Source organism: Primulina huaijiensis, chromosome 11, assembly GCF_012295235.1.
Source record: "Primulina huaijiensis isolate GDHJ02 chromosome 11, ASM1229523v2, whole genome shotgun sequence".
NCBI classification, from domain to species: Eukaryota; Viridiplantae; Streptophyta; class Magnoliopsida; order Lamiales; family Gesneriaceae; genus Primulina; species Primulina huaijiensis.
This window is the reverse complement of record NC_133316.1, coordinates 24,525,042-24,550,957: the sequence shown is the minus strand read 5'-3', so window position 1 is coordinate 24,550,957 and position 25,916 is coordinate 24,525,042. Positions and strand designations below refer to the sequence as shown.

The 25,916-nt window shown below is 37.1% G+C and overlaps 3 protein-coding genes and 2 pseudogenes across 5 annotated transcripts in view; 4 read left to right on the top strand and 1 right to left on the bottom strand.

Annotated features, from left to right (window-relative positions):
- LOC140987824 (probable inactive dual specificity protein phosphatase-like At4g18593) overlaps positions 1–25,916 on the bottom strand; it is an 82,939-nt gene that overhangs the window by 15,539 nt on the left and 41,484 nt on the right. The window lies entirely within an intron of this gene.
- LOC140987731 (UBP1-associated protein 2C-like) lies at positions 463–5,807 on the top strand. 3 transcript variants are annotated; one of them, XM_073456378.1, is made up of 2 exons: positions 463–1,801; positions 4,266–5,807. In XM_073456378.1, the coding sequence occupies exon 1, from the start codon at positions 565–567 to the stop codon at positions 1,798–1,800; it is 1,236 nt and encodes a 411-aa protein (XP_073312479.1). In that variant the 5' UTR covers positions 463–564; the 3' UTR covers position 1,801; positions 4,266–5,807. The 3 variants fall into 3 exon arrangements, with proteins under 3 accessions (XP_073312479.1, XP_073312481.1, XP_073312478.1); XM_073456380.1 differs by lacking the exon at positions 4,266–5,807 and adding an exon at positions 1,970–2,595; XM_073456377.1 differs by lacking the exon at positions 4,266–5,807 and adding an exon at positions 2,638–2,861 and having other exon boundaries at positions 468–1,801.
- LOC140987730 (senescence-specific cysteine protease SAG12-like) lies at positions 5,595–19,983 on the top strand. Its single transcript, XM_073456376.1, has 5 exons — positions 5,595–5,729; positions 5,892–6,195; positions 6,283–6,452; positions 18,917–19,115; positions 19,213–19,983. Exons 1-5 carry the CDS (start codon positions 5,637–5,639, stop codon positions 19,803–19,805), a joined length of 1,359 nt encoding a protein of 452 aa, XP_073312477.1. The 5' UTR covers positions 5,595–5,636; the 3' UTR covers positions 19,806–19,983.
- LOC140988841 (senescence-specific cysteine protease SAG39-like) lies at positions 16,035–17,960 on the top strand (annotated as a pseudogene).
- On the top strand, positions 23,967–25,253 carry LOC140988521 (senescence-specific cysteine protease SAG39-like; annotated as a pseudogene).

The window sequence follows — 25,916 nt, the reverse complement described above, 5'->3', positions numbered from 1 at the left end:
ACGGTTGCTTCCATTTTCTTCATGATGTTGTACGTGAAGTTTGTGACCAGTTATGAATTCGTGAATTAGTCAATCATTCACAGGTGAGCCATAACACACTTTTTCTTTGTGAGTCTTCCTTTCATTTTATTTATGAGCCAAAATTATATTTTTATGCCAACAAATATTTATGCTTAATTTCATCCATTGTAGTGTGTCATAGGAATGGTTGGAACATTGAAGGAGAAGATAATTGCAAAGATAAAGGAGGAGTGTTTTCTTAAGAAAACTGATCATAAAAGTGGAAAAGTGGTGCAGGGAACGTGCAGAAACCATAGAGTTTTGATGGTTAAAAAAATTAACCTACGTACCGTATAAAAGTTGTGGGACATGAAAATATTATATAAAGGTGAAATCAGAAAAATAATTTGGTGTGACGTTCGTACAGATAACTTGAGTATGGCCCAAAAGGTTTTACACACACCAAACTACGTCATATAATGGCCACTCATAATTTATACAAAAACGGAAGTCCGTGTGGGGTTTATCGCTTTGCTCTGTGTGCGATAGGGTTTCTCACCTCCCATGATGTACTCAAACTCAACCATGGATTTCAACAAGAAACGCAAAGCCGACGAGAACGGGGGGTCGTACTCCGTACATTCTGACCTCGACAACACGGTAGCATCCGTGCTCGGAAACTTATCTTCGGAAGATGCTGAGAAAATTCTCGACCCCCTTTCGAAGGACCAGTTGCTTCCCATCCTACGCGCTGCCATCCTACGCCACCCCGACATCTTGGAGGAGGTGCGCACCGTCGCCGACGCAGACCCAGTTCGGCGCAAGCTATTTGTCCGCGGCCTCGGTTGGGAGACCACCACCGAGAAACTTCGCCTCGTTTTCTCCGCGTACGGTGAAATCGATGAAGCGAACACCATCGTCATCACCGATAAGAACACTGGGAAATCCAAGGGTTATGGGTTTGTCACATTTCAGCACGTTGATGCCGCAATACTGGCACTGAAAGAGCCGAATAAAAAGATTGATGGGCGTATTACAGTGACTCAACTCGCCGCTGCTGGAAATTCAGGTAATTCCAATCCGGTTGACCTGGCCTTAAGGAAGGTTTATGTCGGTAATATTCCGTTTGAAATTTCTTCGGAGAAGTTGTTGAGCCACTTTTCGATGTATGGTGAGATTGAGGAGGGGCCACTAGGGTTTGACAAGCAGAGCGGAAAGGCCAAGGGTTTTGCCTTTTTCGTTTATAAGACGGAGGAGGGGGCAAATGCATCTTTGGTTGATCCCATGAAAACTATTGATGGTCATCAGCTGGTTTGTAAGCTGGCTACGGATAACAAGAAACAAATTCCAAATTCAGGGCTGACAGGTGGAATGACTCCTGGAATACCTAACTCTGGAGTCATAGGGTCAACATCAAATTATGGAATGGGAGGTTACGCTGGATTCGGGCCGGGGCAAAACGTGTCTCAGCAGTCGCAGCAAGCTGGAATGATGCATCATAATGCAAGCTATAATACCGCAATGGGTGGGCCTGGTGGACCAGGTGGGCGAGGGTATGGTGGTGTTTCTCAGTACAGTGGTGGTGTAGGTGGTGCTGGACCTGGGGAGTTTGGTGGTGGATTAGGCAACGCAGGAAACCATAGAATGCAGCCCAGTGGTATTGGGATGCATAGTTCAGCGGGCTATTCAGATGGTGGTAACTATGGGCTTCAGGCAACATATCCATTGCCGCAGATTCAGCCTGGAAATGTTCCAGGACCCAGGGTTCCAGCATATCAGGGTGTGCCACCATATCATTGAGGTAATCAATTCTTGACAACTTTGCTCCAAGCCAAGCTTGGTAGTTCCTTTGCGTTTACACTAAATCAACTATAGTTGTATAGTTTGTGATCAAAATCTGCACGATAATTTATCTTCCTGTATTTGATAATTTTTAATCATTCAGCATGTTTGAATTATACTTCCGCAGCAAACAGCTATCCTGCATTTGGTAATTGATGCTTGGAATTAGATGGGCGGATAAATCTATTTTGAGGGTTGTATGTGATCCATTGCAAGCTTCAATGTCGTAGTATTAACTTTTTTCCACTTAATCTATAAGCTTTTCTACCTGTCATTGACTTTTTGCCACTTAATTTATAAGCTGTGCCACCTGTCAATTGTCATTGACCTGTACCAGCTGCTAACAGGAGGCCATGCTTATTAGTACATTAGCTTGTCACTCATGAATCGTGTTTCATTTTTGAATATTATCATTCTTCTGAACCTTTTTATTTTTTTTTTTATCCTGAGTATTTTTTTTAAAATTTAATTCTACTTTGCTAGTGACCGTAATCCTTCGTTGTTTCTTAATAAGACCTCCTTTTCTCCGGATTTAAACTTTTGTAAAACAAAAGACATCCATTGAACCTTTATTCATAATATTGAATGACATCTTTGGCTTGAGAATTGTTCCTTTAATTCAAACGATAACAAATAGCAATGATATTTTCTTTTTAATTCTGCACATACTTGGGTTTTTTTTTTTGTAATTATTGTGGTTTTTGTACATATAGGGCTCATGATTTTAGTGTATCTCTAGTTTTGTGTTTTGGAATTCGAATGATGGATTGTGTTGTGCATGAATGTTGTGTTCAGGTATTTGACAGCTTCATGGACGCAAAAGCTTTAAATGGTTGTGGTGATTGATTGCAGACTATGAAATCTTTGAACTGCTGTAGATCTTTCGCTGCCTCACTCTACTCTGTCTGTCACCTTTAAGCTGTGTGGTGAAATACATATTTGCTAGAATTCGCTCAAAGTTGTTACTGGAGACATTGTTATATTATGTGATAAGTTATCAGAAAAGTTTTCTGACTTTATTTTTGCCTTTGATGATATTTTTCGGCTTATCTATCGGTTGTAAAATGCTATTGCGATTACCAAACTTGTGGTGGTTCAATTTTGTGTTATTTCAACTGTTCTGTGGGACCTTAGAGCCATCGCCCTTCCATGCTATACATGTGTCTGTGTTACTAAGATGAGACATCTTTTCCCTGCCATTATAGGCTTTATTAGGTGATCGAAAAAAAATTCTGTTAATTTTTCAAACTTTTCATTTGATTAGCTATTCGTTCATGATGATTTATTTGCTCCTCTGCTCCAAGAAACTCTATGCCCCTCTTTATGGCAATGGGAAATAGAAAAAAAGGTTTATATGTCGTCAGCCTATAGGAAAAAGTAGTCTTTTCCTTGTGTTCTGTTGGATGTATCTGTTGCATAATTTCCTTCTTAGGATATTTTTTTCCTTTTCAGCCCTATTCTATCCCTGTAGCTTAAGCCCTGAAATTCTGAATTCTTGCTATATGAATTTTCAAGAAATATTCCACGGTTATGGTTTTTTATTGATAGACGATGCATAATGTCCATTTAAATTGAATTCTCCATTTGTTCTTTTAGACTATAAGAGCCAGCTTTTGATATGAAGCTCTAAACCAAACAATATTTACTTCGATGGGTAGTATTTTAAACTTAATCTGCAAATGTGTGGGTAAGTGTTGGACTTCTAGCAGTTTTGTCTTCTAAGTTAGTTTGCTATACATTTTCCTCAATAAGCTCGAAGCCACGTTCCAATTCTTGTATCAATTTTGCGTCAGCCATCTTTTTTATTTTTCTAGATTCTATTATTTTTCCTTGTTTGAAAGTCCTAATGTTCATTAATTTATACTACCTTGTGGTGGTTCTGGGTTTTCAGCCTAGGAATGCTTTTAAGCGATCCCTTGTGCTAATTTGAGCTTGGTGGTTGGATGGTTTTGTGTTTTCTCATGCTACCTTATGTTGGTTCTGGTTTGGTCGCCTAGGAATGCTTTTAAGACCCCTTGTGCTTCTTTGAGCTTGGTAGTGGGATGTTGTGTTTTTCTCCTGTGTACTGTAAGGGGAAATCCTGATGTTATTTTCTCACTAAAATGTTTGTTTCTGATATTGATTTATGTGATGAACTTACCACATGTCTAATTCAAAAATTTAGCTCCGTTCAAAAGTCCCATCAGTTGGAGATGGGGTCAACGGATGAAGGTCTCAACTTTCATTTTGTTTACTACATTGCTAACACTTTTTGCGAGTTGTGAATTGGATTTGTACTTTTTTTTAATTGGCTGGAAGCATTTATGTTTAAAGTTTCTTATGGTTACTCGTTGACATGGTATTTTATGGCTTGCCAACGAAAGTCTGAGATGATATTGTAGTTTAATTCATTGCTTAATAATCTTACATATTTGTAATCGTAGTGTAAATTTTGAGAAGATGCCCCAAGAATGTGTACCGAAACCGAAGCCACAGTTGGACTTTGTACTCTTTGCTGCCTCCTTGTGCCATATCTTGTTGTGTTGTAGTATTTGCTGATACGCATTCAAGCATCAATGCTAGTCATGGATTGGACACATATCAGCAACTTCAAAAACATTATAGCATTCTAACTGCTGAGGGATTTGAATTTAAATAGAAATTTCAAGTTTTACATTGGAATTGCAAAGTATGCTTTACCCAGATCATAGCTGCCGTCTCGTTCTCCCTTAACATTTTCGAAGGCTAGTTTGTAGCAACATGGAGTGAATTATCAAAGCTAACAGTGGTTGAGTCATGGTCAGACGAAGTGATGCTATTTTGTTTAAAAAAATAATCGGGTTCCAATGAGTATATATTTACCAAGAAAAGTCTATGCGTGCAAAGTATATACTTAAGGGTGAAAGTCTTGACGGGTAAAAATATCGTCGACAAAGTTTTCGAAATGGTTCTTCCGAAAATCACTTAAATATGCTGTCTTTGTTATATCACTATACTGAGAACGATTATTAGTATTTAAATGTTAACATATCGGTACTAAAAATATTTAATTAAGAAATTTAGTAGCAGTGCGTGATTTATGTTTATATACGGATGTTGTTTTTATGATGATCTGATGTTCAAAATGTTTCGATATAATCTCTCTTAAAAAATGGCATAGCGAATATGCTTTATGGAAAAGGGTAGACGTTAGTTGCTGTTGATAATCTTTAATGGCAAATGCCACGTAGAGATTTTGAGACAGTTTTTTCCTATCATTGGTTTTACGAATATTTGGAGTTAATTATATGTAACTCGAACATAAAGATAAACATAATTAGTGAATTGCACATCAAAGTTATTTGGTTAGTAAAAGAGATTGAAATGGTCACAAATAAAAAGTCTCTAAACAAGTTGATTAATTCAAATCTTTATATATTATTATGAAATCTTGAGATCTCTTCTATTTCTACATGGTTAGTATCTAAAAGAATTTTTGAGCTGAGGAGAAACGAGTCAAATTCGACCATCTCTGGCTCTGTGGTTACGTCAGTTTCCTACACTCGCCTAAGTCCGCCTGCTGCCAACAATTTCGGGCTTCTCTATCTCCTATATTTGCGAAGCCTTTTTTCGTTAAAAAACTTGATATTGTTTTTATGCGGATTGATCGAGGTTTTTGAGTTTAAGGTGATCCGGACTTGAGCTTCTCTCGTGCATTTATGATTGTTTCCCTGAGATTCTTTCACTAGACAGCGAATCTGTTTCTAAATCTTTGTATTCCGTGCAGAGGCTTTTGTTACAAGTCAGGGCTATTTGCAGTAGGTTTTCTGAGAGTCATGAATTCTGGGAGTAAAGGTCAAGCTTGGGTTGAGAATTTATGTCACCATTTTAGTACTTTCTGTTCGGAGGCTGATGATATAATATCCCAGGTATCACATGAAATAATGTGTTTTTCTACCGTAATATAACCTCTTTATATTGCTTGCGTATATTTTACTATATTTTTACCATTCATTGGTAATAATATGGTAGTTACTGCCTTCTTCGTCTGACTTTGGACTATAAAAACGATGTCTTGACATTCTCTGAAGTTATCTCTTGGACAGGATTCTGTCAAATTTGTTCGAACCCAATGGATCGCGGCAGGTGAAAATCTCACGCGTTTGTGTTCCCAGCTTGTAGAAGATGTTCTCCCAGAATTTTCAGTGGATTCTGCTAGAGAAAATGGTCTGGTTTTTCCTGCACAGGAACAAGATGTGAATTCTCCTGCTCTGGAAATGTTGAGCATCGGTATTGATACAGACCAGGGTGGGAAATCATGTACCACGAATTCTGCATCTACTTTATCTTCAATCGTACCTGTGAGAGAGAGATGTGCTGATATCCAATCCGATGGTGAGATGAATATTTGTAAAGATACTCCTGTTGTGGAGACACTAGATTTCTCTCAAATTTCAGTACTAACCGCACTTCTTGAAGCAGATGATGTGAACAACGGTTTCGGCAAACAGATTCTTGATGGACATGAATGTAATTTTCACACTTATTCTTTGACTTCAGCTCAGCCTCCGGCGGCCAATTCTTCTGAAAAAATGGAGGAAAGTAAGAACTCTTTCGTTGAGTTTCGAGAATATGAACTACCAGATGATGAAGTATCCTGTCCTAGTTCTGGTTCTACAAATGCAATTCAGTCTAATGGTGATAGTCCATTACTCCATTCATTTTTTCCCTACTTTTTCTTGATAAAAAAAGATACCATTTTTTGGAGTAAGCCAAGAATCTTGAAATTCCTCCGAATTTTGAATCTTGATTGCTCATTGAATTTGAACCTTTTCCCTTTGTTTCTCTGTTACCTTACGTCTGATACATTAGTTGTAAGAACCGGATTTTTCACACCTTTTAATTAAATATTTGTAAGGAAAATACTTAGCATAAGATTTTTGATTATTGTATTAAAATAAGATATGCATGTTGGAGAATATTTTATATGGGAAATGTGGAGATACTCTTGGATAGACAATATTAAGTTATTAAATTATGCTTAAGGATGCAAATTTTCGAAATTTGGGAAGAAGATATTACAAGATTTCAGAGGTATCATTCAAGGTTTAGGAGATTGATTACATGAGCATTGCAAATTTCGAATTTACTAAGATTTTGCCTAAATATGGTGGTACCTTAATATTTGATATCATGCGAGCTTGAGCCAAAGAATGGAAGTAGATCCTTCCTTCCCTTGCACCATATTTCGGACCAATCTAAAGGGTGGGAATCAAGGATTAAATCTCACGAATTAGGAAGATAAATCGTCAGCCATGCCAAGGATATTTGGAGTCAAATTTGGTGAGATTTGGCATAATTTTGGGCATGATTTAAGTTCCAAATTTAGCTCCATCCTCCTCCTCTATAAATACCCCATCAAGCCTAGCATTCCCTACACCATAAATCTCGAATTCCCTTGCTGCAATTTCGAAAATTCCAGCAGCTATACTAGCCAAAACTCTGCACAAAAATCGTCTCAAAGTTAGCCTAGAAATCGAGCCGAAGTGCTACCCGAGTGAGGTGCAAGAAGCAAGTCAATCCCAAGCCGTGCACTACACGTTTCTAGCATCAAAATATACTGTGTGTAAGCTTGTTTTAAATCCCTAATTTCGGTTTTGTGTTTTCTTGTTTTCGAAAAATTCGGTCGAGCACCGTCATTCTCTCTGTACGTGTTTTTTTGTGAAATTTTAGTACGTTTACGTGTTGGCACTGTGAGTATTCAATGAAAATGAGTGGGAATCCCAACATATGGCCCTTCACGGTGGGATAGAACCGTTTTATGGTCTCGTCCCCTTAGAGGATTAAAAATTAGAGACTGATATCAGTAAACTATAGAAGATAGAAAAATCGCAGTGCTGTTATGATATGAATATGATGTTACGTTATGAAAAATATGATGTGGTTATGTGTTATTTTCTAAAATGGTGTAAATATTTTTATGTTGTGCTCGAACGACCCCCACTTGCTGAGTATTCCCAAAATACTCAACCCTTACAATCCTTTCCCAGATAAGCCTGAGGAAGAACTCGAGGAGGAAGAATCTGAACAATTCTTGGGATGGTGAATGTTCAAGAATTTAGATTAAATTTAAAGTTTATTATGATTATTCAGTTTTACGTTTCCGCATCAAACTCTGTTGTTTTTGGGTTTAGTGAGTTGTAAAGAAAATTGTTATTTTATTTGAATTATGATATATAAACTGGTTTGGGTTTATACTGTGCTACGAGGCTGGTTGTTTTCGATTGTGTGATTGTTAAACAACGCCGATGTCAACCCTGAGTTTCGGGGTGTGACATTTAAGTGGTATCAGAGCCATCAGGTTCATAATCCGGTTAGTTAAAAACGAGAAAAAATTTTACAAAAAAAAATTTTTCGGTGGAATTTTTGAGAAAGGCTGATGCTATCCCCTCCGAAACGGTCCAACGAGCGATTTTCACCACTATGTCGTGAGGTAGGGGTCCAAATCGCGAAATTCTTTTACTTAGGCCTCCGAAACGTCGTTTTTGCCGTTTTAGGAAATATTCGTAAACCCTATAACTTCTCATAGAAAATTCCGAATTCGATTCCGTCGATTGTTCTGGAATCTTCTCGACATATGCTTCGAACCTATGTGTCTATTTCCAAACTTTCCATTTTTGGGAAAAAAAATATTTATATATAATTTTCGAAAATTACATATATATTGCATATTGTCTCTTGTTCTATATTGTCTCTTTCCGATTCTGAGCGTTTCCATTTTTGATTTCAGTAAATGGCTCCATCAATTCCCATGCGATTCCGCACTCGTGCCCAGGCTGCCATCCATATGAAGCAGCTTGCCCTTGATTATCAGTCGCGCCAGATGAAGCGACTTAGAGCCAGACTAGGCGAGAGGAGACTAGAGGTTGAGACCCTAGCCACAGAAAAGGAGGATATACGGGTCCAGCTTGACAATGCAATCTATCAGGGAGAGCTGGTAAGAGGAGACAACATGGATTTAAGGGATGTCATAGAGCAGAGCCTGTATCGAGAGAGAAAGCTGCGAGAGGATATCGAGCGGTACCGTAAGGAATTGGAAGAAGTGAGGCAGCAGAATGCCAAGGGTAAGAAAAGACTTGAGAATTCATATGAGGCTGTGAACAGCCTTACGAGTGTGACCTACCGTCTGACCCAGCAGGTGGAGACTCTGAAGAACCAGGTCAAGCAAAAGAAGTCTGAGCGGGAGCAGTACCAACAACATGCCAGTGATCTGTTGGACGCGGCAGATGCAGAGATACTAGAGCTGAAGGCGCAGGTGACACAGCTTACGGGAGAGAACGCCCAGCTCACATAGATGATAGAGCTACTTCATGAGGACTAGCCAGAGGAGGAGCCGGAAGAGGAAGAGCCTATAGAGATCGATGAGCCTATAGCAGCCGTTGGAGATGGAGAGATAGAGGACTAGAGCGTCTTAGTGACCTTTCTTTTATTATTATGATTTATTTCTCATTGTTGCTATGTTCTTTCATTCAGTTGACTCGTTTTTCATTCAGTTGTTTATCTATATTCCAAGAAATCAATAAAAACTAAATTTATATATTCATTGATTTCAATTATTTTCGGCATAATTTATTTATTCAATCAAGTCATTATGCACAACAAGTTCTTAAAAACATTTCAGCCGTAGGAAATGGCCGGTAGACCCCCGAGGCAAAACCACAACCCTCATTATGCTAACAACAACCACACCAACGAAGAAGACAATAGATCTCCACCAGGGTTCAGTCTTAACCAGGCAGATCTGATGGCTATAGCCACGATAGTGGCGACAACACTACAAGGGTTAGTGAACCCGAGCACCAATCAACCACCACCACCTTCGCCACCGAATGGAATCAAGTTCCATTACGAGTCACTCCGTAAGAACATATGTCCAACCTTTAGTGGAACTGCTGATCCAAGGGCATTGAACTGGGAGGTGTATTCCACAACTGACATATCCGGAGCTTGAATGAAAATTTCAAACTCACTTAGTTTCTGCAGTCTGACCTCGGCTGGATAATACTGTTTCAGAAAAGCTACTCGAAAATGCTTACAAATGATTGATCCCACAGCTGTCATGGCTGGCGAGATTGCTTCCCACCACTTGCTTGCTTTATCCTCCAGGAAAGGCACTATCACGTCCACTTTCAGTGCCTCAGGAACTTTCAATAGTCGCAGCTGAGTCTCCACACTTTCCAGCGAGTTCTGTCTAACTTCAGGGTCAGCAGTTCTACTAAAGGTTGGACATCTGTTTTTACGGAGTGACTCGTAGTGGAACTTGATTCCATTCGGTGGCGAAGGTGGTGGTGGTTGATTGGTGTTCGGGTTCATTAACCCTTGCAGTGTCGTCGCCACTATCGTGGCTATAGCTATCAGATCTGCCTGGTTAAGACTGAACCCTGGTGGAGATCCATTGTCTTCTTCGTTGGCGTGGTTGTTGTTAGCATAACGAGGGTTTCGGTTTTGCCTCGGGAGTCTACCGGCCATTTCCTACGATTGAAATGTTTCTAAAAACTTGTTGTGCATAATGACATGATTGAATAAATAAATTATGCTGAAAATAACTGAAATCAATGAATAAATAAATTTAGCTTTTATTGATTTCTTGGAATATAGATAAACAACTGAATGAAAAACGAGTCAACTGAATGAAAAAACATAGCAACAATGGGAAATAAATCATAGTAATAAAAGAAAGGTCACTAAGACGCTCTAGTCCTCTATCTCTCCATCTCCAACGGCTGCTATAGGCTCATCTATCTTTATAGGCTCTTCCTCTCCCGGCTCCTCCTCTGGCTAGTCCTCATGAAGTAGCTTTATCATCTGTGTGAGCTGGGTGTTCTCTCCCGTGAGCTGTGTCTCCTCCATCTTCAGCTCTAGTATCTCTGCATTTGCCGCGTCCAACAGAGCACTGGCATGTTGTTGGTACTGCTCCCGCTCAGACTTTTTCTGCTTGACCTGGTTCTTCAGAGTCTCCACCTGCTGGGTCAGACGGCGGGTCACACTCGTAAGGCTGTTCATAGCCTCACATGAATTCTCCAGTCTCTTCTTACCCTTGGCATTCTGCTGCCTCTCTTCTTCCAATTCCTTATGGTACCGCTCGATATCCTCTCGCAGCTTTCTCTCTCGATACAGGCTCTGCTCTATGACATCCCTTAAATCCATGTTGTCTCCTCTTACCAGCTCTCCCTGATAGATTGCATTGTTAAGCTGGACCCGTATCTCTTCCTTTTCTGTGGCTAGGGTCTCAACCTCTAGTCTCCTCTCGCTTAGTCTGGCTCTAAGTCGCTTCATCTGGCGCGACTGATAATCAAGGGCAAGCTGCTTCATATAGATGGTAGCCTGGGCACGAGTGCGGAATCGCATGGGAGTCGATGGAGCCATTTCCTGAAATAAAAAATGGAAACGCTCAGAATCGGAAAGAGACAATATAGAACAAGAGACAATATGCAATATATATGTAATTTTCGAGAATTATATATAAATATTTTTTTCCAAAAATGGAAAGTTCGGAAATAAACACATGAATTCGAAGCATATGTCGAAAGGATTCCAGAACAATCGATAGAATCGAATTCGGAAGTTATATGGTCTACGAATATTTCCTAAAACGACGTTTCAGAAGCCTAAATGAAGGAATTTCGCGATTTGGACCCGTACCTCACGACGAAGTCGTTAAAATCGCTCGTTGGACCGTTTCGGAGGGGATAGCATCAGCCTTTCTCAAAAATTCCACCGAAAATTTTTTGTTGGTACAAATTTTTCTCATTTTTTCCCAACTGGATTATGAACTTGGCGGCTCTGATACCACTTAAATGTCAAGCCCCGAAACTCAGGTATTACACTGGTGTTGTTTAACAATCACACAATCGAAAACAACTAGGCTCGTAGCACAGTATAAACCAAACCAGTTTATATATCATAATTCAAATGAAATAACAATTTTCTTTACAACTCACAAAACCCAAAAACAACAGAGTTTAATGCGGAAGCGTAAAACTGAATAATCATAATAAACTTTAAATTTAATCTAAATTCTTGAACATTCACCATCCCCAGAATTGTTCAAATTCTTCTTCCTCGAGTTTTTCCTCAGGCTTATCTGGGAAAGGATTGTAAAGGGTGAGTACTTTGGGAATGTTCAGTAAGTTGGGGCCGTTCGAGCACAACATAAAAATACTTACACCATTTTCGAAAATAACACAACCACATCATATTTTTCATAACGTTAACAGCACTGCGATTTTTCTATCTTCTATGGTTTTCTGATATCAGTCGTTAATTTTTAATCCTCTAATGAGCGAGGCCATAAAACGGTTTTATCCCACCGTGAAAGGCCATATGTTGGAATTCCCACCCATTTTCAGTGAATCCTCACAGTGCCAACACGTAAACGTACCAAAATTTCACAAAAAAACACGTACAGAGAGAATGACGGTGCTCGACCGAATTTTTTGAAAACAAGAAAATAAAAACCGAAATTAGGGATTTAAAACAAGCCCACTTACAGTATATTTTGATGCTAGAAACGTGTAGTGCATGGCTTGGGATTGGCTTGCTTCTTGCACCTCGCTCGGGCAGCACTTCGGATCGATTTCTAGGCTAACTTTGAGACGATTTTTGTGCAGAGTTTTGGCTAGTATAGCTGCTGGAATTTTCGAAATTGCAGCAAGGGAATTCGAGATTTATGGTGTGGGGAATCCTAGGCTTGATGGGTATTTATAGGGGAGGAGAATGGAGCTAAATTTGGAACTTAAATCATGCCCAAAATTGTGCCAAATCTCACCAAATTTGACTCCAAATATCCTTGCCATGGCTGATGATTTATCTTCCTAATTCGTGAGATTTAATCCTTGATTCCCACCTTTTAGATTGGTTCGAAATATGGTGCAAGAGAGGGAAGGATCTACTTCCATTCTTTGGCTCAAATTTGGATGACATCAAATATTAAGGCACCACCATATTTTGGCAAAATCCTAGTAAATTCGAAATTTGCAATGCTCGTGCAATCAATCTCCTAAACCTTGCATGATATCTCCCAAATCTTGCAATATTTCCCAAATTTCGAAAATTTGCATGCTTAAGCATAACTTAATATTGTCTATCCAAGAGTATCTCCACATTTCCCATATAAAATATTCTCCAATATGCATATCTTATTTTAATACAATAATAAAAAATCTTATGCTAAGTATTTTGCTTACAAATATTTAATTAAAAGGTGTGAAAAATCCGGTTCTTACATTAGTTATTCTGAACTTCAATCTTTCTGGGATTATTTTATGCAATTAACCATCTGAAGTTTTCTATAATATTTGACATGGTTCATTTTTTATGTTAAGTTCATTGGATTTGCCCTAAGACTAATTTCTCCCCAACCCCTAAAAGAATTTAATCTTTCTTTCAATTTAAGTGCTCTGATTCTGTGGCTACACAATGATGTAAATTGTAACAACACTTGAGGCTTGGGTTGAGATCCTCCAACCTTTCTGTCTGCTTAGATCCTAAAGTTCGCCAAAATTCTTAGGAGATTCATCCTTTTGTCTGCATATTCCTTGCATGTGGACCTCAATACTTCTTTGCTACGGAAATTAAGAATTGGCTTGCCTTTGACTGCCCTCTGTATAAACCTTACCTCATATACTCGCAAATCACATTTACTCAACACTGTTTGACTTGGACAATCAATCACGAATATCATTCAGACATGAACATTTGTCATACATCTATTGTTCTATAATTTTCATGTTCCATAATTTACATTAGTTTACGGGAAGATATACAATGACTGTAATTTACTCGTAAATTATGGTTTAGTAGCTGCATGAATATTTCCGAAAAATTAAGGCAAGTCTCGAAATCTCCATTTGATTTTTTGTACAGTGTGCACTCAGCAATTTCCCATTACAGAGTCTGATCAACCAAGTTGCTGTCAGAAGCTTGAGGAATGCATCATCATGGTGAATAGTAATGAATGCTATTCAGATTCGGACATGGAAATGAATTACCTTTCTCTTGAGGTTCCTGCAACTCTTTCTTAATTATGTTTCAAAGTACGTTCTAACTCTCCTTTTTTAAGTGTGGAATTTGGTCATGATGTGGCATTCTTATTTACTCACAATCACAGAATACTAAGGTAAGGTTCTGTACATTGAAGAAGAAGATTGCCGATGAACATTCATTCGAAAGCGTCTCTCAAGGCATATATTCAGAAACAGATAGAATGGCAGAGAGATGCTGCACAGAACTTCCATGTGCCAAGGATTCGTGGATGGTGAATGAAGAGTTCTGACTGGGAGATTATCTGAATGGAATGTATGTTGACCAAATTATTTGGTACAGGAAATGAATAATGCCTTAAGACATTGAATTGTTTGGATATTTTTGAAGGAGAAAATAAGGTGGAACTCATTAAACTATGTTCTAATTCGAATTGCTTGGGAGTTTTTCCCCCCTGCTTTTTTCTTGTTGCAGGGGCTGAAATTTTAGACTTTATTGATGCAATATTCCGGGCTTGAGATTAATTCATACAGAATTATGTAACCATATTTATACTGGATTTCAAGAATCAAGTTGATATAAATAAAGATGAGTGTTGTTTTTGTTCTTTGAGATGAAGGTATGAAATAATTTTGCTGTAATTAAGCAATCTCAATAGCTTAGCAATTTGTATATTGTTATTATCTTAAGTTTTTGTCAAGCCTTGATTGAATGGGCTGCTCATTTTATCAAACACCAAAATGAAGAAAAAAGAAACATAAAACCAAGAAAAGAAAATCAAGTCAAAAATAAGTAATAATTCACGCGGAAAAATAAAGGAATTAAATGCACTGTTTTTTTCCGTTACAGGGATGCACTGCAATTTTGAAGGAACGAAAAACAGAGCACATCACTGCTCATTACTGAATCAACAGTAGGATGAAATAACATAGATATAATACTAGTTCCAAAATCCTTGCCGTCGGGATCTGTTCTTGTTATAGTTTGAATCCATTAAAGAAATAATAATAATAATAATAATATATACAATCTATATCATCTATTTTATTTTATGTAGAAGGAGCACTTTAGAAAATAAATATTTTAAATTATTTTAATTAATCTTTTTAGAGAACTAACCGAGTCTCAAATGTCCTTGTACAACTTGCCGGGCATTCCAGGGAGTTTGGTAAAGCTCTTGCGTTACGTTCGAAGTTGAAAGAATTGTTTAATGTAAAAGTACTATATAATTAAACGTACAATTCCAGGGAGTCTCAAATGTCCTTGAACAGCCATCATTCATTAAATCACAAACATTAAGAGCAAAACATTGTAGAGATAAATTGAACAAAGAGAAACATCAAATAATCAAAACCTAAAGAGCTAAGAAGTTGTGCTTCAAAGATCATCACTGGCATTTCCTTGACTGGATCCAGAAAGCCCTACTTCATCATTCTCGTCTTCTGACATTTTTTGCATTGTCACCTCCTTTTTTTTTGTTCAGAATGGACATTCACACCAACAAGGAGACGATGGTCAGCCACCTGCGACTCATAGTGAACAATGAGTTCTTTGGCATGGAGAATATGTTTAAGGCCAAATTTGATTTGTGCATACAAAAAAGATGGAGATAACTTGATATAATTTGAGGGGGGCTGCGAAAGGTATTGAAGATATGTTGCCAGCACCAGGGACAACACAAGATTCATGCCATGGGAGATCCAATTTTTTGTTCCCCTTAAATTAAGTCAGTGGAATCTTTAACATTTCACTAGCATTTGAGAGCTCTTCAGTGACGTCAAGAATAAAGCCCTGAGACTCTAGGAGGCTATATATCATAGAAGGGAAGGGCAATTTGGTGGATTTCAACCCACCATCTGCAAACTGCAGCATAGTCTTGACCACCAATTTTCCAAAATTAAAGATAGTCCAAGTACCAATAGAGAAGAGAACATAGGTCTGTGGCCTAGTAACCACCATGGTATTAGTCGATGGAGTCCAATTCTGAGCGGAGGTTTTGTGAAGCACAAAGTAGAAGGAGGTCAAGTTTTTTACAGACAAGTCTCTTAGGATGATCGGGAAATCTTTGAATCAAGCCTCTAGTGAGAGTAACAGTAATCTCAAGAATTTCTGGAAGCAGTACTTCCTCATATGCAGTAGGGGTGTGATACAACTCATTAATCACAGTAGGGCTAAAAATGTATACAAGCCAACTCCACAAACTCCATAAATTCCCGTTGCCTGATGAATGGATTTCCAACACTTTCCATTCAAATCACAAATTGGATACCTAGAAGAAAATTCTGCTTTCCAACACATAATTATCTAGAATGGCCTTATCACCTTCTTGGAAATTGGTTTTTACTGCGATGGTGGTCTTGGTGACATGGGCTTCTCACAGCTCGCACAATTCCTGATGCATCTATGACCGAGAGGCATGAGTCGTGGATGGCACAATGTGTTAACGAGTCTACAAAGACTATGCTGAGAAGGTCAAGAGATTCAAGTTATTCAAGGAGAATGTGGATTACATTGAGTCTTTTAATTCAGCTGGGACTCGGTCTTACAAACCTGCAGCAAACCAGTTTGCTGGTTTGACAAACGACGAGTTCCAGGCATCACATAATGGATTAAAAATGGGCTTCCACCAGAAGTCATCTAAAACAATTTCATCGTTCAGATATGCATGCGAACATGACTACTGTTCCACCGACATTTGATTGGAGAAAGAAGGGAGCTGTTACTGGTGTTAAAGACCAAGGCCAATGTGGTGAGTTAAACAAATAATTGAAATTAATAACATTAAAATCTTGTCTCTGTATATTTTTGGATGATTTTTCAAGTTCCTTGGGAAAAAAATATAGGATGTTGCTGGGCTTTTGCAAATTGCAACCGTCGCGGCCATAGAAGGAACCTATGTACAAGCTCAAAACACAATATCCGAACAACAACTAGTGGATTGTGACACAAGTGAAAATCAAGGCTGCAATGGTGGTCTAACGAACTATGTATTCGAATACATGATGTGAAACGATGGCATAACCACCGAAGCTAACTACACATACGAAGGAGAGGATGGAACATGCAACTCCTGTTGTTAAGAATTTAATATGGTGGGACCCATATTAAATTAAATAATAAAAAAACTTGTTTTCTCACGTATCCCACATCGAAAAAGTTGCAAAGCTGAACGAGAGAATTAATTATAAATAGAGCTCAATTCCTTCAGTCATTGTATCCCAAAATCAAAAGCTTTTTAGCTTTGATAAATAGAGAGTGCATAGAAAAAAAGAGTGTATTTTTTTCTTGAGTGCGGGAATTCTCTTGTGTGAGTTAGATAAATTATTTTCTCGGTATACTCGGGTTGGGAGTGTGAGAAATATTGAGTGTATTGGTGTATACACTTGTTGTAATATTTCTTCCGGTTATAAAAGTTGCATTGCTCCGTGGACGTAGCCTACATTGGGTGAACCACGTAAATCTTTGTGTTCTTGTTGGTTATTTTATTCCGCAATTTTTGGGGTACTATATTATCATCGTGGTCGGCATCACTTCGGCGTAATTCCCCAACAACTCCAATAAAGAGTCCTCCCATGTTGCCAAGATTACAGGCTTCGAAGATGTCCCAGACAATAGCAGGTCGTCATTGCTTAACTCGGTAGCTAACCAGCCAGTGTCTGTCGCCATTGATGCTGGGAGATCCGATTTCCAGTTCTACTCAAATGGGCTTTTTACAGGAGAGTGTGGGACTGATCTAGACCTCGGCGTTACTGCAGTTGGTTACGAAAAAACTAGCGACGGAACCAAGTACTGGTTGATTAAGAATTCATGGGGAAGTACCTGGCTGTGAGAATGGATACATTAGAATGGAAAGGGATATTGGCGCTGCAGAAGGGCTCTGTGGTATTGCCATGCAAGCTTCTTATCCAACAGCCTGAAATTGCTAATCTACAAGCCCCCTGATCAATACATGAATCTTGTTTAAATATTATGTGTATATTATATTGTAATTGTTACGATTGATGCTTGTATTTATGCGTTTCCCCAGCAGATGATTGTACTTGTAAATCTTGTAAATATGTGTTATCTTGTCAAACCTCTGGTGGCAATTGAATGTTTATTAATTGTAACTGTGAATTATGACATTTTAATATCATGAAAATTTGTATTCAAATGAAAATTTATTTTAGAAAAAGAAAAAACAATCACGTCAACTATTTTGATTGCACAATTAATTCCCGATCCGGGTCTGTCTGATTCCCATGATTTTTGGGCAATAATAATATTCATGATTTCCTTTGAAAAAATCCATAATTAATTTTAACATTCTTTCTCCAGCGTAGTCTTAGCTCCGGGTCTGATGTCTGATCTTCCTAGCTTCCTGTGATGCGTATTTTTAGAACTATGACGTGGAAATATTGTCCGAAGTAGATGCTTCTTCTATAATATTTTCGTGTATTATCCAAACCAAATGCTCACTCCTAAATTTTTTTTAAAAAAATCATAAAAATAAATAAATTATATCGTTATTAAAAAAATTAAGATAATAATATTGATAAAACTGATAATAATAATGTAATCAAATAAATAAATAAATAAAAATGTAATTATAAGTGGGCCGGGTAACATGAATGAACAACCAGTTACCATAAACTGAAAGTTGCTAATGGAAATACATGGCATAATTAATTTAAGTGAAGTCGAGTTAAAACTTGCGGGATCTTTATTCAAATCTATCCCCTGGAGACTCGTTCAATAAATCATGATCAAAATGAACACCTGTCAGGAATTTATAACCTATAAATACCCCAATTCATGTCTGTTCATTTCCATCTTACACAACAAGGTTTAATTATAGTCCAATATGTCTTTCCAATTCAGAATCATTTTTCTTGCACTTGTATCCATTCTTGGGATGTATTCATCTCTAGCAACATCTAGAAGCGTTCCAGGCCTAAACTGGACCGAGAGACACGAGCAATGGATAAAGCAGCATGGTCGTCTGTACAAAGATGAGGTCGAGAAGGCCAAGCGATTCAAAATATTCAAGCAAAATGTGGAATTCATCGAATCTTCTAACCTTGACGAAACTAAGTCTTACAAGCTTGCCATCAATGAGTTCGCGGATCTTGGAAATGAAGAGTTTCGTGCTTCTCGTGGTGGATACAGGAGATCATCACCCCACAAGAAATTTTCGACGAACTTTAGACATGAAAATGTGACTAACGTTCCCGCAAGCCTTGACTGGAGAAAAAGAGGAGCTGTTACTGCAGTAAAGAATCAGTTTACATGTGGTGAGATATAATTCGAGTAAATTCATTATTTGTTTTCATAGAAGTTGAAATCTAGCTTGTTCTTGCTTGCAAAATCATGTATGCACATACTACACAGGGTGTTGCTGGGCATTTTCAGCAGTTGCAGCCACGGAAGGAATCAACAAGATTAAAACAGGCAAACTAGTCTCATTGTCCGAACAAGAACTCGTGGATTGCGATTTCACCAATGTTAATCAGGGATGCGGCGGAGGATTGATGGATGATGCGTTCAAATTCATAATCCGCAACAAAGGTCTCTCAACAGAAGCCAACTATCCATACAAAGGAGTAAATGCCATGTGTAACACCAAAAAGGAATCCTCAAGAGTGGCGAAGATCACCGGATATGAAGAGGTGCCGGCTAATGACGAGTCCGCATTACTAAAGGCGGTGGCAAAGCAACCTGTGTCTGTGGCTATTGATGGGAATGGAAAGAATTTCCAGTTTTATGCAGGCGGCATATACACGGGTGAGTGTGGAACTCAGTTAGATCATGGTGTCACAGTTGTTGGATACGGAACAAATAAAAACGGGAAAAAGTATTGGCTGGTGAAGAATTCTTGGGGCGCAGCATGGGGCAAAAACGGATACGCAAAATTCGAGAGGGATGTTCGTGCTAAGGAAGGGCTTTGCGGGATAGCCATGGATGCCTCTTATCCAACTGCTTGAAATAATTGTTTCCAGAGCCTATTTTGCTTCCTTGTAGTACTGTGAGGTCTGCATGCTCTAACATGCAGTATACCTCTCAGACTCAATGAACTCACAAATGATTTGCTTTTTTTTCCTTTCTGATCATGTTTTTTCAGTTACTTCTGCGACTACCAAATTCAGATAATGAAATATCTTCTACCAATTTTTTCAGTGTATGCACTACAACAAAAATCCTATTTAACAACACATCAAAGACAACGGTTTTAACAAAAACCGTTGTCTTTTTACTTTTAACAACGGTTTTAACAAAAACCGTTGTCGTAGCCTAAAAAAATCCGCTCAAAGACAACAGTTTCTTTAAAACCGTTGTCTTTGATATATCTACGACAACGGTTTTTAAAAACCATTTTCTATGAGCGTGTTAAAACCGTTGTCTTTTTACTTTTAACAACGGTTTTAACAAAAACCGTTGTCGTAGCCTAAAAAAATCCGCTCAAAGACAACAGTTTCTTTAAAACCGTTGTCTTTGATATATCTACGACAACGGTTTTTAAAAACCATTTTCTATGAGCGTGTTAAAACCGTTGTCTTTTTACTTTTAACAACGGTTTTAACAAAAACCGTTGTCGTAGCCTAAAAAAATCCGCTCAAAGACAACAGTTTCTTTAAAACCGTTGTCTTTGATATATCTACGACAACGGTTTTTAAAAACCATTTTCTATGAGCGTTTTTTTTTTGCCTACGACAACGTTTTTTAAAACTGTTGTCTATGAGCGTTTTTTTTTGGACTACGACAACGGTTTTTAAACTGTTGTCGTATTAGCGTTTTTCTTCAAGCTACGACAACGGTTTGTAAAAAACTGTTGTCTTTCAACTGGTTTTTCTACAAATTTTGTTGTCAATATTAGATTTTGCGACGGCCTAAGTAAAATCTGTCGCTAAAATTAGCGACGGTTATACTACACCGTCGCTAATATTAGCGACGAAATTGAATAAATACCGTCGCTAAATTTAGCGACGGTGTATAAAACCGTCGCTCTTTAGCGACTATTTTAATTATGACCGTCGCTAAATTTTAGCGACGGGTAACGATGATTTCCGTCGCAAATTAATTTGCGACGGTTGTTTAAAAATCGTCGCAAATTGTAACTACAACAAAACCGTTGTCTTTTAGCGAATTCTTTAACCACATGACCTTTAACAACGGTTTTGTATACCTACGACAACGGTTTTTCACCGTCATCTTTAGACGTCTACGACAACGGTTTTTCACCGTTGTCTTTGAGCACACCCTTTAACCACAGGGCTTCTAACAACGGTTTTAAAAGGCCTACAACAACGGGAGGAAACCGTTGTCGTAGGCCTTTTTTCTTGTAGTGATGATAAATCTTGCATGCGGTTATCAGCAAATATAAGCACATTTATCGTCATTGGGGATGGGCAAAGAATTAAATAAAACCAATAATTGGATGTGTTAAAAATTGATATATGAATTTAATTCAACTTCAAAATTAGCTCAAGATGGAGAAACGTAAAACCCATGAATTTCAAACTCTATGTAAATTATGTATATTATTTATGTACTCGAAATTTTGTGCTAGATTATCAAAAATCATATTTAATAATAATTATTCAGATTATCTAAAATTACGTGATTATCAAATCTTTGAGTACAATCGATCCAAAAAGAATTCGAAATGTAAAGCTCAAATTTAAACATGAAAGGATCATGATTTTCATCTATCCACAACCAAAATTCAAAAAATCCAGATAGCAATCTATCATGAATTCAAAATTTGGAGGATAAAAATAGAGTTCAAACCCATCTTAAGCACTACATGCACTTCTATAAATAGGGTAGCACCTCCCATTCGAAATCACATCATTCACAAGCAAGAATTACTGAAAATTTCGAGAGTCACCTTGTGCAAGAGTTCGAAGTTTTGATCGAACTGTTGTTCATGTTCATAAAATTATTTTCATTGCTTCAATGCCTAGAATCCAATTTTCAGCTTTCAGAATACGGTATCATATGTTTTAAAAAACATATCCAATATTGAGCTAAGTTCAACGGTTAGTCTTTTGTAAACAGCCTCTGCAAGAAAACTGCTTAGATTAAAGAGAGATAATATACATACTATTTTTCATCCATAAACAGGTCAAAACGACTTCCAAAATCGATCTTCACTATTCACAATTTATGACTTACTTGTGGAAGTACTGCGTAAGTTTAAGCCAAATCCAAGTGTTTCAATAAGTCAATAAAGATTCTACAAGACGACTGATTTTCTGTCTGAGGTGTTGTTGTGTTTTCAAAGTGTCGTTTGCGTGATTCTTCTATGATTTTGAATTATTCAAGCAAAATTAACTTAAGTGGGCTTTTGTAAATAATTTGGCACACTTGTTATTGTAAGTGAGCTTATGTTTTAAATTAATTCATTTATGAAGCGTTTCAGTTTTCGAAAGTTTCGTTCGAGCTTGAGTTATTCGTTTCATGTTGTGTTAAAAGAACCCTATGTTTTGTGCACGTACTGTTATGATTCAATTGATCGAATATTGATGAGAACTCCAAATACGATAAGTTTTTGACCCTTATATGGTATGATTTTTACTATTGTTATGGCCTCGTCCTATTTGATGATTAAAAATTAGGAACTGATATCAGTAAACCATATAAAGTAGATGAATTTAAGTGCTTGCTATGATTTAAGTTATGACATCAAAATTATGAAATATGAATATGTGTTAAGATTCAAGTTATGATATTTTATGCAAAAATTTCGAAATTATATATGTATGTTGTTACGTGTCTCTAACGGCCCCCACTTGCTGAGTATTTCACAAAACACAAAAAATTTGTAATACAGTGTCACGAATCACGGATATCCTATTCGGATCATTCATGAAAAAATATTACTTTTTATGTCAAAAGTATTAATTATTATTGTAAATATGGGCAGAGATGACTTGTCTCACGAATAAATATTCATGATATCGTCTCACAAGAGACCTACTATCCACAAAATACTCGTCCTTACTAACTCTCTCCAGATAAGAACGAAGCACAAGTAAAAAGATGAGCAAAATATGTTTTGAGACTGGTGATGAAGATGTTTCAATTCAAGAATTTAGTTTAATGACGTTATTTCAAAATTATTTTATTAATTTGTAAAACATTTCTGCAATGTTATTTTGTTTTGGATTTTTTTATTGTAAAGACAATATTATTTTGACCTATTTATGAAATAGACTAGTTTTGGTATATAGTGTGCTACGAAGCTTGTTGTTTACGATTATGTTATTGTTGAACAACGCTGGATATTCACGTTCTGTCTCGGGGCGTGACAAGGATTGTCTAAGTTCATATATGCAACTCACAGGGATTTTATCCAATCGATGTACTATAACACACTCCTTCACACCTAAGAATGAACATTTGGAGCGTGAAGTTTAAAAGTTGTCCAACTATATAAGGACATTCCAATATACAACGGTGGTACTTGAGCTAGGATCGGAGCATGACTATGATATAATGTTAAGATTGAGATTTCAACATAACTTAATTCAAAAATTAGCTCAAAAAGATTGTTTAAATCCTTATATATAACTCTCAGATATTTTATTTAATCGATATTAGACAACTAACGTGATGGTCATCAAAACATATTATATGTATGGATGCTCTTACACGCATATCTCTATACTATATTAAGTGAGCCTAACAAAGACAAAAATTCGGTTGGTTTGATACGACCAAATTCAGAAATTTTAGTAAGATTATCCGTCAAATTTTATAATTATAATACTATTCCTATTTAATATCGATATGACCAAGTTCAGAAATTATAGTAAGATCACTCATCAATTTTTACAATATTACCCCTATTTTAACATTAGTCGAACTAGTTAAAAAAAATTAATTAAGCTCCAAAGATATAATAAAAAAAATCATATGTACAAGGACGTTATCGTGTAGCATTTTGAGAGAAAAGATATTGAATGCAAATTAAATATTTACTTTTACCTTCAAGTTTTAACAAATATAAGAAGTAACTAAAAAGCAAAACAACAGTAAGTTTGTTTGCAAACACACCAAATTAGCATTTTCTCCGTCAATAGCCGAAAGGCACTCTTTGTAAGTTGTGCAAAAATCGCTCCTCATCATGCTATTTCCGAGTTATGCCCGTGCCAACTTCTCAAAGTTATAATATATGGACTTTGAACTATGATTTGGGATTATTCAGGAATGGAATGGTTTCCGTTCAGACAAGTTGTTTGATCATCGCGTTCTGTCTTCTCAAAGAACCATCTTATCAAGCAACTTCACCTACACCAGAACACGACGAAATGTCCATAAAACACAATAACTGGATGATTCAACATAAGCGGTTTAAGATATTTAAAGAGAACGTAGAATACATAGAAAATTTCAACAGAGACAAAAGTCACACATACGAGCTTGGAATCAACGAATTTGCAGACTTAACCAAAGAAGAGTTCTACTCCAAATATTCAACAAACTCTATGCCATCATATCAAAGATTTTCTCTGTCAACTTTTAGATATGAAAATGTGAGAGAAGTACCTTGCAGTCTTGATTGGAGAGAGCTAGGCGCTGTTGCCCCGGTCAAGAGCCAAGGAAATTGTGCTTAGCATTGATCGAGCTTGCACTTACAATCACACACACGTTAAAACGTATATTGTCTATTATTCAGATCATAGTTAACCTATAAAGCTGATGTTGGATAATTCCTCGTAGCTATATCTTCTGAGAACAGCCATATATGGGATGCGACGATATATAGAGGGTCATCATATGCATGCTAATATGATTCTATTTAACTAAGTTTTATTTGATACTAATAGTTTCATACACAGGAAGTACTTGCTGGGTATTTTCAGCAGTGGCTGCTATCGAAGGCATTTCTTGGATCAGATCCTGTGTTTTGGAGTCTTTATTAGAGCAGCACATCATAAACTGTGATGGTGCCGCCGATGGTTGCAAAGGTGGCAGTATCAAGCATGCCTTTGAATTTGTTAACCGCAACAAGGGTCTATCCTCAGATAAAGATTATCCATACCAGAGAAAAGGAACCTGCAAATTTGGTAAGCCATCCTCTCTTGCAGCAAAGATCACTGTATACGAACACGTTCCCCCAAACAATGAGACCGCAATGTTAATGGCAGTGGCTAACCAACCAGTGAGTGTGCAACTTGACCCTAATCTCTTCCAGTTTTACAAGAGTGGAGTTTTAACAGGTGAGTGCGGAACAAAACGCTCATGCTGTTACTGCAGTCGGATACTGTACAGGCGAAGATGGTATAAAGTATTGGTTGCTCAAAAATTCTTGGGGTTCGAACTGGGGAGAGGATGGATACATAAGATTGGAGAGGGATGTCGATGCGGTACAAGGCATGTGTGGCCTGTCTATAATTCTTACATATCCCACAATATCAACTTTGTAAATTGTGGAACATATCTGTGATGTTTTATACATAATAAACTAACACAAAACGCTCATTATTGAGAAGCTCAGTTCACAGCTTAAGCAACCTGTTGAACTCACCTGGTAAGGGACAAATTTGGATTGATGAAGCAGAATGTGGTAGCAGACCCAAATGCCGAATCAAATTATCAAAATTGATTTGGACATGTGGCTACATATATTTCCAAATCAAAATTGGACTGGTGAATGTAGTGTAAAAGTATTATATTTATGCTAGTATCTCATGTGGTAATAGAAATAAAGAAACAAATTAAAAGCGAAGAATTTACGTACACCAAATAAATTCACACTATCATTTATTTCATTCAAATAAACTCCAATGATGTCATCAAATAAATTTTTGTAATCTATTCTATAGTTCTCATAATCATACTAATGAATAAATGAAGTAAAATATAAGATTTTTGAACTTTTATTTATTTCCTACTATTTTAAATGTTTTATTAGAATTTGTCTAATCCTATACATAAGATTTATTAAAATTATTTATTCATTTTATAAGACTTTTCATCTGACACAAAACAAAACTTCGTAAAAATGATTAAATAAAATAATGTTATCAATGACATATGACATAGTTAAATTATAATGATTTAAATATAAAAAAATTTATAATTATAAA